Consider the following 18,798-nt stretch of genomic DNA (forward strand, 5'->3'; position numbering starts at 1 on the left):
AAAGGTTATAATATGGTAAGATTTACTAATTTTGCATCTTTAAAACTTTGATTGGTGTGAACATTGAACATATGAACATAATATGAACACAGAATATTCGTTCTTGTCTCATTTTATAGCGGTTCACCTACAAATGTATTAAGGGTCGATACAAACTATAAATATCCATGTTATATTCTCTCTGTGCCATCAGCTAAAAATATCGTTTAACGGTTTAACCCTTTTAGTAATACTGAGTGTAATAATAGCAGTGTATGATGGACTAGTATAATAAACTATGTATCATTTCACTGTGATGAGCTTACACATTCTGTATTTTTGCCCAGCTTATAGACCAACTTAATTGTTAATTCTACTTAAAATTAGTGCTAATGCTAATTTCGCATCATACAGAATTGAGTCTTAACCATACACAAACCATTTTCAAACTATATAATTTTGATTTATTTAGTTATTCAACTACCTATATTAGTAGTTGATATATATGTGCTACTATATTTTTGCTTAAGTCTTTAGTTGTCATACATTTATTATGTTATAAATTATAACAGAACATTCATAACATTTTAATGAATATAATCATAATAAATTAGGTTCTTTTTTTCTAATTAAAACTTTTTAATGCATTTTCAACATAATACTCAGTTGTATTTTCTTACGTAATTATAAATATACTTACTTAGTTATTTTTATGACTTAAAATCTTAAATTATATTAATTTTATGTTATAATAATATTATAACATTAATAATATTTTATTAGAATTTAAACTCTAATATTTCATAAATTATGTTCATTTTCATAATATTATTAAATGGTAAAAATTACATTTTTAAATAAAATAATAGGTATAACAATATGATAAATTATAATATATCGGATTTTGTTTTATACACATTTTTTGTATTGTACAAAATAAACACCAATACCTAAACCTAACGGTAATTACACATAGGTACGTAACTAAGTTATAAATATAATAATAGGCGTGACAGAGTGTTGTTTTTTATCAATAACCATTAGCCGAATATGTGTTTAATAAATCGAAGATCAATATAACGCGGCACAAGTAACAACTATTAAAACATTTTCATTAGTTTTCTTATCAGTTTACTGTAACCATGATTCAATTGTAATATTATTCCTATTTATAGTGCTATTACAAAATATGACATAATAAATAATGAAATTAAAAATAATTATTCCACTAATTACCGAAAAAACAATTACCTATTATTAATTATTATAATTATGTTATGTTCTTTATCTAAACAAACATGCAATATAGCGGTACAAATTGCGTTTACAATTTCCAATATTTTAATTGGTCAAGGGTTAATTTTAAATATTTTAACTTGTTATCCAATAATTGAAATGCGAATCATTGTCACTATGTGTTTAGTAAACTAGTAAGCTGACTCATATCACTCATATGAGAATCTTTTATATTATACAATATAATTATTCAGAATCATGGACTAAATTTATTTTCTTATTTCAATGAATCAAAAATTATTGTCTTCTTAATTTGTAACAAAATATTTTACAAATGAAACACAAATAAAAAATTCTTAATCAATTTAGACACTATAATGAATTATATAATTACCCAAAAATCACCAAACCTTACCTAACCTACTGTTAAGATAATATTGTTATACAGTTTCGTTGATGAATGGTTTATTAGACAAGTTTGATTTACTAATACTAATAATACATTTAATTTAATTTATAATACTATGATGCAAGTTCGATTCGTGTAATTATACGATTTTATTTCAGATTGGATAATTACAGGTAGGAGATAATAATAATTAGTCACGATAATTATGGGTAGAAAATTTAGGAACTTTCAGAATATATACCGATGTATATACCAATAAAGCACAAATTTATTTTAAACTGCATTATTGTTTAAGACCATAATATACTTGTTTAATTATAAATCATAAAAATTAAACTTTCAGAATTATTTATTCCAGCCTTATTTCTTACATTTTAATTTTGAATTTGAAGCTCATATTGCTGTTAAAGAAGTATATCCTTTAATTATTAATTATTGTTAAAGCCTGTCGTTTACGTCTTTGTGAAGCATAGTATGAGAAAATTAGTCCAACTACAATATTAAAAGAGGCGTACAATGATTAAAATTCACAATCTAGATGTTGGTTTAAACTTCAAGCCATTGTTTAGCTTGCCTTATTTACCATCACATCTGGTTTCTGATGCATTTTTAAAACAATGGCAACTTTTCGGAATGAAAAATTATTTTAATCTTTTTCTGATAACATATAAGATCATCGAAGAACTTATTGAAACAATAAGATAACTACGTATTTTTAAAAAATAAAAAACAATTATAATTCTTTATATAATTTTTTACACCTGGGTGCAACAAGTGGATATCGAATAACATTGTTATTTAATATCAATAATAAATATTTAATTTTCAAGTATAATTCGAATATATCCAGTTTTTAGTTATCAACTAATAACACTTCCAACTATTGTAATAATATAATAAAATATCCTTAGGAGGTGATTTTCCGAGTGGAGGAATTTTTTTTATAAATTCCTATTGGAGAAAATAATCCAAGAACTAGATTTTATATTGTAGTTTTACTGCAATTTCACGTTTTTCAACGTTGACACATTTGGTGATTTTCTATTTAAGGCCAAACAATTTTTTCTTATAAAACATTTCTAGATTCTTATAATTCAATATTGAAATGTTGAAATTAAAAAAAAAAAAATCATAACTATGTATCTAGAAAATGTGTTACGAAAAGTAAGTGCGTAGTTATATAGTACCAGTAAAAGACCTTCATCTTAATATTATTGTGATAATAATCACAGTAAAGTAAATAAAAATAATAATACCCCGTGCAATGAAATGGTTTAATTAATGAATAATATTAAACAAACACAATGTAGTGTTTTTCTTTGAATTTTTAGACTTAGTTCACAGGATAAAAGTCCACATTACGTTATACCAATATGGTAATATTTATGCAAATAAAATAATAATACTTACTATAGTAATATTTATATATATATATATATGATCACCGTGGGTGGATGCTGTGCTATCGTCTATTTTTAACGCAAACGAACTCGCTATACGTAATAATATAATCTCTAATTAGTATTCGATCATATGTAACGATAATAATTAAAATAATGTATGTCGAAATGAAACCGTTCAAACATATTAATTGAGAATCGTCTAGATACTGCAACACTACCGTAATATCAAAGGATAGTTATAAATGTAAGCTTCTAGTAGCACGTGAGTTATATGACAAATATGGCAATATGTATATGATTGATAAAGTCAGTATTACTTATAAAAGCTCTCCGACGATGCTACTATTGTTATCTAGTCAAAATACCTTTGATCCAAGTGGTCGCGGTATTATTTCCTATGTATATTATCGTTGTTTATTACTATTTATCATATTGTTATAATTTATAAATACTCGTGATACACTATATATATATATATATATATATATAGGTGCCGAGTATATTTAGGTACACGCCATAGATTGTTAATAATATATATATATATATATATAATTTGCCTATATTTTAGCGGTCCACAGTTGTTTTTGTATTATTCAGACTTTTTGACTTGAGCATTGGTACCTGTTAGAATAATTACCGTTCCTACAAGCCGAAAATTACTCGTATTCATAAACGTCATGCCAAGTTAGAATATTATACCAGTTGTTGTTGTTATAACATGCTGTATCCTGAGAAACACGATTTCGGACTATCTATAACCTATATTCACATAACCTTCACCTTTCCGCGTGATTTTAAGTGGGAATTGAAAACGACAGGTCGATTCAATATTCAATAAGTATAATATTTTAAATAAATAATATAATTATAAAAATAAACATAATAGTTTAGGATTATACTTTTAAATAAACTTAAAATTACTTTAAAACAGTTAATCATTAACTTAAAAAATAATATATGCAATAGTTTTTGATGTGCAATAAGAGAACATTTGAATAGTCTATAGGTTAGGTGTGAATTGTTAGTTTTATTGATTTGAACTCAGACGTCTGAACAAGTTGTTGATTTGTTCTTGTATATCTTTTGGCAAATCTTTGTCTACCTGTTCATACAAAAAATTTGCTACTTCTTTGGCCTGAAAACGTGAAATAATATAATATAATTAAGCATATACATGAATTAAATGAGCATAATTAACATCGCTAAAATATGAATGATGACTTACCTCTTCCATCCAAAAGTCGATAGGGACGGAAAACAGCCCGTCAAAGTCCACATTTAGTCCATGGACGTCGAACGTTTCGCGGGTAGGTACATAACCGATGGGTGTCGGTCGTGCCGTGAAGGGTTCGTTGTCTATCCGGCGCAAAATCCAATCCAAAACACGACAGTTTTCACCGTATCCTGGCCACATGTATTTTCCCTGTTTGGACACACATACAGTCATCATTAACATTAATTAATTATTATTAATATATATTGAGTGATGATGGTAATGCAAATCTTAACACACAATTCATCATATGAGTAAACGGTAGATTTTAGGTTAGGTCCCATAAAGATTCCTAGTTATATATATATATATATATATTTTAAATTACATATTGCAACGTAGTCAATATTATGACAAAAAAATTGTGTATTTCTATAATATATTTATTTTTTTTTTTTTAATTAAATACTAAAACACATAATATTTAAAATTAAATTTTTTTGAAATTGTTTACGAGGACTATTTATTTACGAAACTGTTGTACAGATTAAAAACATAATTCTTGTTTTGTTTTTGGTCAAAATCAAAATGATAAATTACACTGGTCATGGACCACCGATACGGGGCTGCGGGGCTTGCACTCACTTGGTCATTTTTTCGGAACCAATTGACGTGGAATACTTTAGGCACTTTGACGTTGGGTGACGCTGTCTCCATCGACAGCCAGTGCTGCAGGTAGTGTCCAAAGTTATATCCGAAAAATGGCCGCATGGCAAACGGGTCGTGCATGATGTCCTTGCCCTTGTGCTCTGCAGCTGCAGTGGCTTCAGACTTCATGGAAGCACCGACGTACACCCCGTGTTTCCAGTCAAACGCCTCGTATACCAGAGGCACGCCAGATGGACGTCTGCCGCCGAACAAGATGGCGTCGATTGGTACACCTTCCGGGGACTGCCAATTAGGGTCGATAATCGGACACTGTGCTGCTGGTGTGCAGAACCTACAGAGAAAACGCGGGTCCTTTGTAATACAACAATTTATCAAAGTGGCCATTTACTAGCAACAATTATTTTTAAAATAAAGGCTATACGTGTTTTATTTTTTTTTAGGTATAGGTATTTTCTTGTAATAATATAATTAGATTAAATGAGAATTTTAAGAACGTAGATTTTGCATGCTTATAATTTGAAATCATTTTTAGTTATTGATAATCGAGGATCGAGAATTAATTTAATATTTCTTTTTATATACGTATATGCCTTAATTTTTAAAACTTTCAAGGTTATTGGTTTTCTAAAATATATTACATTTTATTATTATCTTTTATTTATTGTTTAATTAATCGTATTATAGCCAATAAGTATAAATCAGTAATTTATTTAACTTTCGACAATGTGAATGTTTTTCTTTCAACTAAACAGTTTATATTATATTTTAATAGTGACCCACTTGGGTTGTAATTAAATCAAATAACTTTTTTAAAGCTTATTTTAGTAAATATTGTTCTTTACCAGTATATTATTAAATTTTAACTTGTGTACTTAAATATATTATTTGTTAACTATATGAACTTAATACTGACTTAACCGACTTGAGTCAATTTTTTTATATATATACTTATCAATTTTTGAGCTTTTGGTCAATATATCATTATGAGCATCTCAGTACTAGGAAATGTATGAATTCAAATAACGAAATATTATAAATATTTTATACATTATTTTAAATACTATAAAATCTGAATTTTTCCCAGAACTGGAAATTTTTTAATTTAAAACCTTTTTCGGTCATATCATACGACGTTCGACTTTTTTCACTTTATTGCAATATAAACACTCACCTGGAATTCGGGTGCGCGGCTGGTGCGCCGCCGGGGGTCCACGGATTACCCTGCCAGTCTGCAGTGACTGTAACTCCGGGTTCCAGTTTATCCATCCCTTCCCAATACACGCCACCATCGCTGGTTTGTGCTACATTGGTAAATATCGTATTCTCAAACACCGTGTCCATGGCCACGGGGTTTGTAGCTCTGGATGTGCCGGGTGCCACACCGAAGAATCCAAATTCTGGGTTAATGGCCCTCAACTGTCCGTTCCGGTCAAACCGCATCCATACGATGTCATCACCCACACACTCCACCTTGTAACCTGGAAGTGTGGGTTGCATCATGGCCATGTTGGTCTTGCCACAGGCACTAGGGAACGCGGCCGCCACGTACCGTTTTCGACCCCTCGGATTAGTCACGCCCATGATCTGTTGTATATAATCATATATTTATTATAAATTTCAGCTATACGTTCCGACAAGTAGGGATGTGAAAACAAATCGAAAATAAACTCTTGCAATCTACAATTGGTATGTGAATTGTGGTGGTCGTGATGAGAATATAATATTATTTTTTACCGTACCGCCATCGAAAAATCGTATTTCTTATGTCATTAAAATATAAAATTATAATATACCTTATATTATTATTCATTACTAAATACTAACCAACATGTGTTCTGCAAGCCAACCCTCGCGATGAGCTATTGACGAACCAATTCTTAAAGCGAAACACTTCTTGCCCAGGAGCGAGTTGCCGCCGTATCCGCTTCCATAACTAATGATTTCATCCATCTCGGGTCTGCAAACATCATAGGTACACGTTAACCTCACCTAATTTATATTATTCTAACTTACAACTTTATTACGAAAAAATTCCTTGACTAACTAGTTTAAAATTATTAACACGTGTTAATAATTTATTTATTTATTAGTTAGTTATTTATTATTTTTATTTTTGTATTTACAAGGTATTTAATTTAATTTATAGACTCTTATGATAATCAAACGTAAGTCATGTTAATAATATTCTTAATTGTATAATTCCTTATTTTCAAAACATAAAAAAAATATAAACTGAACGATTCGCGGTTTTTGTATTTTATGTTAATTATTATATAACACATATTATTAAAATTACATACACAATTATGTCACAAAATGTCTAGGAAATGTAAATTAATAGGTATAATAATATCAAAATAAATGGATTGAATACTTGTGGTATCATTTAAAGCTTACTAAGTCTCATTAAACCGTTTAATAGGCTATAAAAGGTAAACGATATTTTAGAGTATGTCTAAGTAGTTTCGCTCTTATCAAGTCTATATAAATATATATATATACATATATATATATATATATAGATATCCTGCATTTTATTATTTAACACAAAGTGTTTACTGTCATATTTTTTATAATAAATAAAATATTTCTGCGTCACTCATATAATGATATTAATTCATTGAAGAAACTGAGGCATGCAACAATATGATGTGTACAGTATAATATTTCAAAGGTATGAGTGTATGGTAATAGAATAATATGAAACTTTAATAAATTAATATTATATTATAATAGGTATACTGACTTGTGTAGGATGATGGTACGATCGGGGTCACAGGGCCAGTGCGGGTGTTGGACTGGACCATGAGCAGGACGGCCAACTGAATGTAAGGCCTTAACGAAGTAACCTACGCCGTTGCCACTATCGTCAGGAGAGTCAAGTTTTTCCAGCACCTTTGTGCCGATCCTGGTCATGATACGCATCGAGCACACGACGTACGCCGAGTCCGTGAGTTGGACTCCAAGTTTTGAGTAAGGCGAGTCTAGAGGTCCCATGCTGAATGGTATAACATACATGGTCCTACCCTCCATACATCCTGGGAACCGTTCAGCGACCGCGCTGTCCGCTTCTTCCAGACTCATCCAGTTTCCCAGCATCCCCTTAGCCGAACCCTTTGGCACATTAACTGCGTCTCTCTTGTTTTTGGTACATATGAACGTCCGACTCTCCACCCTGGCAACGTCCCTGGGACTGCTCCTGGCCAAAAAACTGCAAGAAAAGGTATCATTGGTTAGAATACGGTTAAGAACATGTATACAATGTGTTAGTGGTACATCGATTGATTAGGAGATTAGCTGTCCCAGTTGCCCCGACAAAATTTGAACAAAAAGTAATTTATCCTTTTACACAAAATATCCACTTTTTTAACTTTTTTCATTAAAAAAAAAAAAGTAATTTTTAAAATTACTGAACTTATTTTCTTTTTTTATCGCGATGATATTGGTATTGCAGTATTGGTGCTCTATCATTATCTTAAACTCGCAAAACGCTAAATAAGTTTTTAATTTTACATTCTAACACAAGATTAACATGAGTTTACTTTGTTACGCTTATTTTGTGAGTTGAAAACTGAAATATATTTCCATATCAATATCATATGATAAATCATAATAACTGATTTGTTTTCAAAACGCTTTGATAACTACAATAATAGTACCTAATTAAATAATTTATCATTATTATTTGAATCGAAACGTTGTGTTTCTATCGCGCGCGCGAGGTGAAATGTCAGCGAGTATTCTTTGGCGTGTAATAATTATTTAAAATTTGTCTTATTTTCTTATAGATTATATTTTTTAACTCATTGGTAAGTCAACAATATATTACTATTATAACCTGCCAACCATAATAGTTAGTGTAACCCACATTATACTATTATCAAATTTAAATAATTAATAATCAACGATTAAAATATAGTTAAATTATTTTATTGATTAATTGTATAATGCGAGTTTGATAAACACAACAATGTTATTATCTTTTTTTACGACAAGTGATTATAATTATATAAGGACGTCGTCTGAGATTAATAGATTGTAGACAAATAATACAAAAAAATTATAACTATTCGCTAAATAATACATTAAATTAATAAAATGATAATTATTTTTTTATATTAATAATTTTAAAACTAAAAAGAACAATATTTTAAATGTTGTCAATTTTTATTTGTGATAATATACAATAATAGCAATGTTTATTGTTAGTAATCGAGCTAATATTTCGTTAGCTTTTCAAATTCTATTAAATGGTTTTAGTGTTTTGAGACAGGTTTCACTAAACGTTCTGAAACCCGGAGTTACGTCCAGTAAATGTTATTTAATTGTTTCCGAACATCGTTTGAAAATCAGTTGTGCGGTCACTGCCAAAACTATTTGATTTTACGTGGAATTTAGTTTATTCATTTCGTGGTAGATTTTCAACAATTTTATCGTAAGATATCTATTCGCCAAACTGAATTTCTGACGGAAATATTTTATTTCCACAGTGCTAAATATTGGACTTTTTATGTCACTAAATAAAATTGAAATCTAGTCCGAAACGAAAATATACTGATTTTCTGTCGTTCTATTTTATACGAATTTTACAATATTATATATTTTATGTTTTATTTTTTCTTTCGATGCGATACAATAAAAAACGTGAAGTACAGTTTCGCGTTTATGTTTCAGTTAAATCATATATTTTTTCCAACCAACACAAAATATGCATCGCATTCAAACGGAAAAACAAAGTAGGTAAAGTAGATACATAAAACCAAGATCAGTGTTTTTTCATCTACACACATTTTATTATGTTATTACGTTATACGAAATTAGTTTTAGAAATTTACAAATAAATTCGACATCGTAAAATAACGAGTAAAATAATAACTTTCAGTGTAATAAATACAAAACCGTGATGATGCTATATTATTATTCAACATGCGTATTTATTTCACAAGCTAATATAGAAATAATATTATTTAACCACCCGATATGCAGATAGTGATTAAATGTGTAAATTAAAAAATATTAAGACATTAAAAATAACTATCTTTTAATTTAAGCACACAAAGTTGCCATCATCTAGTCTGAAATAATATTATAATTCAATACAAGTTAATAATTTTTTCAGTTATTCGAAAAAAATTATCGTATAACTGTTGCTACACGTGTTTGACGTGCGCGTTTCGTATGTAAGCGAGGAAAATGAATTCCCCACACGTCGTACGCGTGCAGTTATTGATTATTTCTGTCCGTACGCTCAGTGTACGTCTGTAATAGAATTGTTTGTTTTATTTAACCGTTATCCTAATTTTTCTTTCTAAACTTGGGATGCCGTTTTAATCTGAAAAGGTAATGTGTATGTTTTACGTATTCCGAGAAAGAGTTTATAACCGACGAACATTTTTAAAACACTTATAAACGAATTTCTGTGATCCGGATATGTACGAGTTAAATTAATCGAAATTCAAATTTACTATGCTGTGGCAGTAGTAGGAAAAAACATCGTAGGATATTGGAAACGCATAAAGTAAGATGCCAGCGGAAGTATAATATTACCGTAATAATTATAACATATATATCTACTTATAGATAAAAATTGACTAAGATGATCTGTCCATGCATTCTCGAATTAGTTAAATAAATCTCTATTGTGTAAATCAAATGAAAATACTATCAGTCTAACACCAATCACCACTAATTCTACAATTTTTTTCATACTTGATTTATATATATTATACGATATAGTCCAGATTTAAGACGATTTATATTAGCCCTGCATCTAAATTTAATAACAAATAAAAACAAATATTAAGCACCAGTAATGAAAAAAAACTAAAATTTAGAAAAGATTTACTGTAAAAAACGTTTGGCACCTTCGCTATCATGTAATCGCGGCAAGCAACTATTTTTCTATGTTGAACCACGATAGTTAATAATAATGCATAATGATAAAACCATAAATATAATCCGTCAACAACTATAGAAAGTATGGTAATATGGCATCGCATATATATTTTAATACATCAAACTTACCAGTTTTTGTACTTGGGCAGCGGAATGATGGTGTTGTTTTCCAGCAGACGTTCGATGAGCATCGTGTTTTCAGCTTCGGATCCATCGCAAATGTACAGGTTTGACGGCCTGCACAACCGCACACTGTCCTCGACGAAATCTTTTAGCTATGTAAATGTAATCATAATATTTAGCCATACAAATTAAACTACATTATAAACGAACGCTTCCTAATAGCGTGTATATAAAAATTTAAAAAAATTACCTAAAAATAGTTTTATAAATTAAATTTTGTCCGATTTCTATTATTCCACTAAGTATTATAAGACAGGTGTTGAAAATACTATATCACATTACTTTTCTTAACTTTAAAAATTTAAATTTCTGTTTGGATTTAGACAAGAATGTTTAGTGCACAAATATAACATCTCCTAAGAAAAGAAAACGTATATGTATTATATAATTGCACATTTTAAAAATGTTAAATTAACATAGATATTGGGATTTGTTATTATTATCGAAACTTTAATAACGTATTTATTTTTAGATTTATTATGTTTGACAAAATACAAATTTTAATTTGGTATACATAATACAATATCCAGACGTGTTTTTGATATATTAAAATATTTATTTTAATAATTGTTTATAATTAGATATGCAAATCTTATAAAACATGATACGCTATATATATTATATATATGCATAAATAATATAGTAATAATATATATTTTATTGCAATTTATAATGTCGAACTAGAAATTAACAATATTTAGTATAGCCTACCAAAACTGATTACTATATCGATGACAAAAACAAAGAAAAATATACATTAATCATAGAAGAACATACATTTTTAAACATATATATAAAATATAATTAATTATGATTTATGGTAATAATGTATTACATATGTATAGGACAATAATTATATTATTGTAAAATAATATTATTAAAAAGAAATTTTAACTTTAAATAACGATTTACAATTTGCTGCATATGATAAACAATATTGTTAGCATCTTACCAATCCACACGTGTGAATAGATTGCACAATCACGTCAAAGTTTTTTATTTATACGATTAAGGTTTGCATATGATATTCTAATTTGTTTATCAGATATTTAAATTGAATCGATTGTAACAGTATTACCGTTTTATAGAATTTCAGAAATTTGAACTGATTATAACGGAAATCTGGACATCCGAAATCGTACAAAATATTGAGACAATTACTTATCATTATTTAACACCGCGCACAATACAAAAAGGACAGAAACCATACGAGGGAGATGCTTTATAATATATAATATAGTTATTACTATTGTTCGTACCTTATTGGGTAGCAACGACACAACGCTCAACTTCCTGACCGGCTGCGATCCGGAAGCCCACTGCAAATGTACCTTCGGCATACAGCTCGAAACCTCCCTGTGAAAAAAAAACACAATATGAACAATTTAAAAGTTATAATACTATAATTTCACGGGGTGGTTATTATCGTAAACCTTTTCACTTAAAGGTCGACGACGATGTTTTAATGGAATAGAATATTTTGTACTTACTCTCCTCCGATACTGTCGAAGTCCGGCATTTTTTTTTTTTTTTTGTGATAAAGAGCAGTGACAAGTTACGAAAACAACGTCAAAAAACTAAATGACCGCGGATACAATTCGGATGGCGACTTCAGGTGTCACGTTTCATCGGGATTCGATGTGCAATAATTATAATATTAGCATATTATCGGGAGACCAATCGGTGGCGATGTGCTGCCGACGATGTACTAAATATCATACCGTCGGACGATCCGTTTTTAAGTGTACGCGGAACGTAATCTGTTTACGCGACGTTATCGTATTGCTGCCCCCACCTCCACGTCCAACACGTGACCAGACAGACTCCCACCGAACAATATGTCGCATACGATCTACTCACGCGTGCCCTACAACAATAACGTGCGTGTTATTAGATTGTTAAACTGTGATAATAGTATAATGCTGTCGTAGTAAAGTAGGTACTATAGTTAATAGATGTATACATAGTTATAGTTTACTCTTTAGACGGAGATCCTATTGTTTTTTTTTTTCAGTTTGATCACATGTCACTGCAGGTTATGCGTAACAGGTATTTAATTTGATATTCTAATTCTAACAGCATTGTTATCGAGGAAATTTGCAAGATAAATACATTCGAAAATACATTAAACGCGCTATTGCCTGTATCTGTCTTAGAATTTAAATGTTGACTTTTCTGATCCAAATAGACAAACATGTTTATTGCTCGAATATAACGTATCCATACTAAGATCTAGACAAAACCAACATACAACGTACGATATGTTTATTTTTTTAAAAGTTTTACATCGACGTAAGAATTAAGTGCTGTACACTTATAATATGTTCAGGGCTTATAATTGTTGTCAATAATAAATCAAGTAAACAACCCCTATTTTAAAATTTTGTAACAGCTAACACAAAATGACGATTTTTAGTATGCCCAAACAAATTGTGTGTAAAGGCAATTAAAAATAAAATAAAGTTTCACTCATCGTAAATTCATTATTCGTAATGTCGGGTAAACCTTACTCATTAATAAGTCTGTGAGATGGTTGTGTACGTGTGAATAGTTAATTTCAAAAATGGAGTGCGTGAATCTATTTTTTCTTCAACCCGTTAATTAATAAACTTAAAAAGAAAAAGTATTGAACCAAATTTAAAGAATGTAATGTTTATTATACATTTTTTAAATTAATATTATTTTATTTTAACCGAATAAGTGAAGCCATAAAATTATTTACAGTGACGGTTAATGAGCTGCTAAGTATGACTCAACTAATTAGGTATGCATTTTTTCAAACATTTAATTACAATAATTAAATGCTATATAAATATAACAATTAGAAGTATAATATAGATTATATACATATTACACAAATACATCGTACATATAAAAAATATAAATAAAACTAAAACGTGTATAAATTATTGTTGCAATATTACCATGGCATCATTCATCAATTTCAAAAGGTATAAAATATTATTTAAATGATATAACAATAATAATGAAAAAATAAATAAAGTAATGAAACATTAAAACAACTTCTAAATTGTATTATAATAAGGTTCTATCCACGTCGCTATGTCATAAAATACTACGATTTTTTCATTATTTTGTATAGTCAATATTCAGCGATACAGACGGATAATTGTACGAGTATTTTATTTACGTTTGGTTCTCACCTTTATTATTTTCTTTTTTTATTAGCCTTTTTTTGAATCTAACATTTAACAGTATCTCTAATCTTTTTTTTTTTTTAATTATTGGTTTGATTACACGCAAGGTGCAGATGTATAAACTTTTAATATGCTTATATATGTAAATTAAGTTAATACATTGAAGATAAATATTATATGATAAGTGTAATTTTTTTTCTGATTGTATATGTAACCGAATTTTTACAAAAAGGATCGTAGAATAAAATTTTTTGAATTTTTTTTCAAATTCTTAAAATGTCTTTAGAGGTCCTTTGATGCAATTTTATGTACCTATATTTGTTAATTTTTGAAAAAAATCGTAGTTTTTTCATACGTATTTGCTTAAAAAAGTGCAAATAATAAAAATTCCTTACCAGGAAATTTAAACAATTTGAAAGGAATGTAAATATCCTTTAAAATTATCAATTTAAAAAGTAAATACAATAGATGCTGAAAAATCAAATTGTTAATGTAGTTGACGAATCATGTTGATCTAGTTATAATAATTATATTCAAAAACCCCGAAAAATTATGAAATCTCCTTTAATAAATTGTTCTAATATTAGAAAAAAAAATAGAAAAAACAATTTTAAAACATGGACATTTTCATAAAACTAGTAAATCATACAGATTCATGCATACTAATTATTTGTAGGAAATCATGAAAAAATTCTATGATTTTTTTTAATATATTGTTTCAATGTGACAAAAATATTTTAGCAATAAAAAACATTCAAACTTTTGAATATCGCATACTTCCTTAAGATTGTGGAAGTAACCAATAAAAATTATTTTTTTCATAACTTTTTATTTTAATTACAATGTCTAGAAAAACTGAAATAATAAAATTAATAAAATTAATAGTAAGTACACTGTAAAATAATAATTGTATTAAACTAAAAAAATACTTAGTAAAATAATAAATATAAAAGATTAAAATGATAGTATTTTAAAAAAAAAATTGTTGATTTAAACATAATATATTATTTTATTTTATTTTATTTTTTTTAACTTACTTTTAGAAGACAATAATAAAAAGACGACATTGATAACAATAAGTGAGATTAGAAGAAGTATATTGATTCTTTTATTTATCACTACTTTAACCTCAAAAAAATTGGTTAACGTCAAATGTTTTGGTTTGCAAGATAAATATTTATATATTTATACATTATATATATATATATATATTAGTTGGGTACATTATATTTCTAATTGATACAGTTTGCATAGAAACTAAACAATAACAAAGATGAAATTAATATTATAACCTATAACATTATAATTTAGCGTTTCACTTAGCAACCTATGCACAATATAATTACGATGCCATACCAACTTCGTTGATATATTTTATCTTAATAACTAATAATTAATAATAATATTAAAAAATGCTACGTTTTTGTCTTATTTGGCCGGAATTCACATGCTTAATAAATAATAACGTAGGTATAATAAATTATTATTGTCATAGTGTCTGTTTTAATAATAAATATTATTATTATTCTGTTATGCAGATGAAACGCACGTGAAGCTCAGAGTAGTCGGAATATATCATCTATTATGTAGCACAATTACGTTATACTAAATAATGTTGGTGAGAAATTTCAGTTTTCGGTCGACCCGTTTGTAGTGATAACAGGTCGAAAACAATATAATACAATATCTCTTACGGTATCCCTCATTATAATATTATGCTATTTCATGGCCGAGACCGTGACTCCTGCAAAGGTAGTATTTAATTTAGACTCAATTTAACACAAAACCAATGAAACATTTTATGTGCATTTGCTCGCACAGTTAAAAATATATGATGAACGTGCTCTGCGAATTTTTTTTATTTTAATGCATTATTTTATATTATATTCGGCATTTAATGGAAAAACTTAAATTAAAAATCAGCAATACGCTGTCTTAAATACAATTAAGAGTAGCACTCTAGCTGATATACATTTTTTTTTTCTTTTTTAAAAAACACGATAAAAATGAATGGTTATTTTATGATAAAATATGTTATAGTATAATATGCGATCTATGACTTCTAGGTATCGTATTATTTTACATCACGAGAAAACCACTATTATGATACACATGACAATAAAATCAAGGTGCAATCGTCGCTGTCTATCTGAAGGCAGAAATGAGTACATATTATGACTAGTGTTTCCATTCTGAGAATAGATGCGATTGATAAAAAAATTCGATGTTTACAGCGCTCTGTGGCGCAAAAAAAAAAAAAAAACGAAAATTTTAATATGCGGCGGTGAGCAAACCCATCATACGTAACCTTAATCATTGCCATACATACTGTGTGAACTGACGCACGGCTAAGATAACCAAGATCAACACGGTGTGACTTATCTGCCTGAGCGCTAAATAAAAAACTTTGTATAGTCATCCGGACGAAAAAACTTGCGTGAACACGCTCAGAGTGTACACACGCGTCTTCCCGGTTATAAAAATGTCGACGTTATCGTTGATAATTGTACTTTTATACAAATAATATTGTTTTTCTTGCGTGCTGTCGTTTTCGTTGTAACTATCTCGTGCGGATATATTTTATCTCTCGACGAAATACATATTACAGTCACGCACACGTAATTATTGTCTCCGAAATGTACGTACCTATATAATATATATAGACTATGGTATAAACGAAAAATGTATAATGTACTTAGGCTTGTAGACAAAAAACTATAAAATACTGATGGGCGATAGCTATAACAACAATATTGTCATAATGATATTGTGAGCTATCTCATACTAGCCGGTTTGCATAAAATGTCGGTCTGTATCTATCTTCTAGCGTCTAGATGAACCGCCTTTACAATAATACATCTAATGGTATTAAGGTAACGACGACAATAAGTATATTACCTAACCACCTAACCTAACCAAACGCGTGGTTGTTCGATTTGGTAGTGTACCTATTGCCTACGTGATGGTAATACAATTTTGGTCGTTTTCAGAATATGTATATTTTAATATTATAACCATACATGATCACCGTCCGTTTTTAATTTTGATGTTTACACCTAGTGAGTGGTGTAAGCGCAAAACTAAAAACAAAAAACTTTTGATCATTTTCACACACACCCCATTATTTAGTAAATATATATATAGTGTTATCTCGAGACTCTCGATGTTTAATAATGAATGATACTACCAAAATGCTTCACCGCGATAAAACCTCTAAATCCACTTATACTGATGATCTGTTCACTACGTTTAATAGATGCGACACGAGTATACGACATGATATTGCGTGTATGGAACCTAACCATACACTTTATTATGTTGTGTATCGGCATATCTTAATACTAACTATTAATACTTAGGTATAGCAGAGCTTTTGTGTGCTTTTTATATGTATAAAATTGTTAAGATTAGTAAATGATTTAATACATTTTTATTTAATGTATAAATATTACATTATATTGTATTTATATAGGTTAATAATAAAAGTAGATATTAAAATATACTAAAGACATTTAGTAGATAGATAAGTAAAAAAGTAAAAATTAAGCTTTAAATAATTTTGAAAATTTTTTTTCAATAAATTGTAAAGAAATGATATTAATAAGCTAATAACCCTGAACCTCAAGATATAACGCAATATACTGAAAAATAATATTGAATAATTTAAAATTTTTTTGCATATTTACAATTGCTATAGTTTAAAAATGTATTTGCGTAGGTTAGGTACTATACCCGAGGAGCTTAGATTATTATCAAACAATAATAATAATAATTATTATTATTATTCATTATTTATAGAAATCGCAAAACATTAATATAATACCCACTTAATATTTTAAATATATTTTTTATTACTATATTACACGCATTTATACTTAAAACGATAATAATTATACATAATCTAGGTACACATATTTTAGTTTAACATCAATTGGTTTTGTCATAGAATTCACAAATAAATAAACCTGTATACAATAACAAAACTTGAACTCAAAATTTGGTGAATTAAGTTCATTTTACTTAAAAAAGTATAATGTATATTTATTTGTCTTCTCTATTTGAATAAATCAAGCGACGTTTTCCTTATAGATTAATCTACTGACGTTATGTTTGCAGTTAAGATATTTAGGAACACAAAACAAATAAATCATTTGTTTTATTATGACTAGGTTCACATTATTTAACTTTTCATCTAGTTTGATGACGAAATAAAATGGATTTAAATAATTTCATCATATGTGAATTGTGTTTGTTTACAGCAAAAATGACGTGATAAACAAATAATTGTAATAATAGTCGATCGTGTATATATTTTGGTGTATTAAAATAGTAATCGTCTAAAATAGTGACCACGAACCCTAAATGCGGTTTAATACGATATATTATATTATATTACATAGGTATTTATATTATGGTATATGATAATAACAGTATATCTATTTGTCTATGTTGTACTAATAAGTCAACGTGGTTTTCGGGCGATAAAGGCTAATCATAGAAACCAACGAAATCAATTTATCGAACGCTCCGTAATAATTAATAACTACTTTACGGTATAGTCATTTAATTTACTAATAATACTTACTTATTATAATAATAACGGCTGAATGTTTTATAATAACGAGAGTCACTGTGTCACAATATATACGCGCA

The 18,798-nt window shown here is 28.3% G+C and overlaps 1 protein-coding gene across 1 annotated transcript; it reads right to left on the reverse strand.

Annotated features, from left to right (window-relative positions):
- Nucleotides 1–3,868: 3,868 nt before the first annotated feature.
- LOC113558901 (phosphoenolpyruvate carboxykinase [GTP]-like) lies at nucleotides 3,869–12,707 on the reverse strand. Its single transcript, XM_026964482.1, has 9 exons — nucleotides 12,478–12,707; nucleotides 12,247–12,343; nucleotides 10,934–11,079; nucleotides 7,656–8,120; nucleotides 6,734–6,866; nucleotides 6,081–6,493; nucleotides 4,886–5,240; nucleotides 4,253–4,450; nucleotides 3,869–4,162 (listed from the first exon to the last, which is right to left on the reverse strand). The coding sequence occupies exons 1-9, from the start codon at nucleotides 12,504–12,506 to the stop codon at nucleotides 4,055–4,057; spliced, it is 1,944 nt and encodes a 647-aa protein (XP_026820283.1). The 5' UTR covers nucleotides 12,507–12,707; the 3' UTR covers nucleotides 3,869–4,054.
- Between the last annotated feature and the right edge of the window lie 6,091 nt (nucleotides 12,708–18,798).

Source organism: Rhopalosiphum maidis, chromosome 4 (assembly GCF_003676215.2).
Source record: "Rhopalosiphum maidis isolate BTI-1 chromosome 4, ASM367621v3, whole genome shotgun sequence".
In the NCBI taxonomy this organism is placed as follows: domain Eukaryota; kingdom Metazoa; phylum Arthropoda; class Insecta; order Hemiptera; family Aphididae; genus Rhopalosiphum; species Rhopalosiphum maidis.

What these genes read in the sequence shown, in the direction of transcription:
- LOC113558901 (XM_026964482.1), bottom strand. Translation starts at nt 12,506, where the DNA reads ATGCCGGACTTCGACAGTATCGGAGGAGA. An exon ending in TTCGACAGTATCGGAGGAGA is followed by an intron (nt 12,344 to 12,477) that starts GTAAGTACAAAA and finishes TTTTTTTCACAG; the next exon opens with GGAGGTTTCGAGCTGTATGC. An exon ending in GGCTTGCAGAACACATGTTG is followed by an intron (nt 6,494 to 6,733) that starts GTTAGTATTTAG and finishes TATATACAACAG; the next exon opens with ATCATGGGCGTGACTAATCC.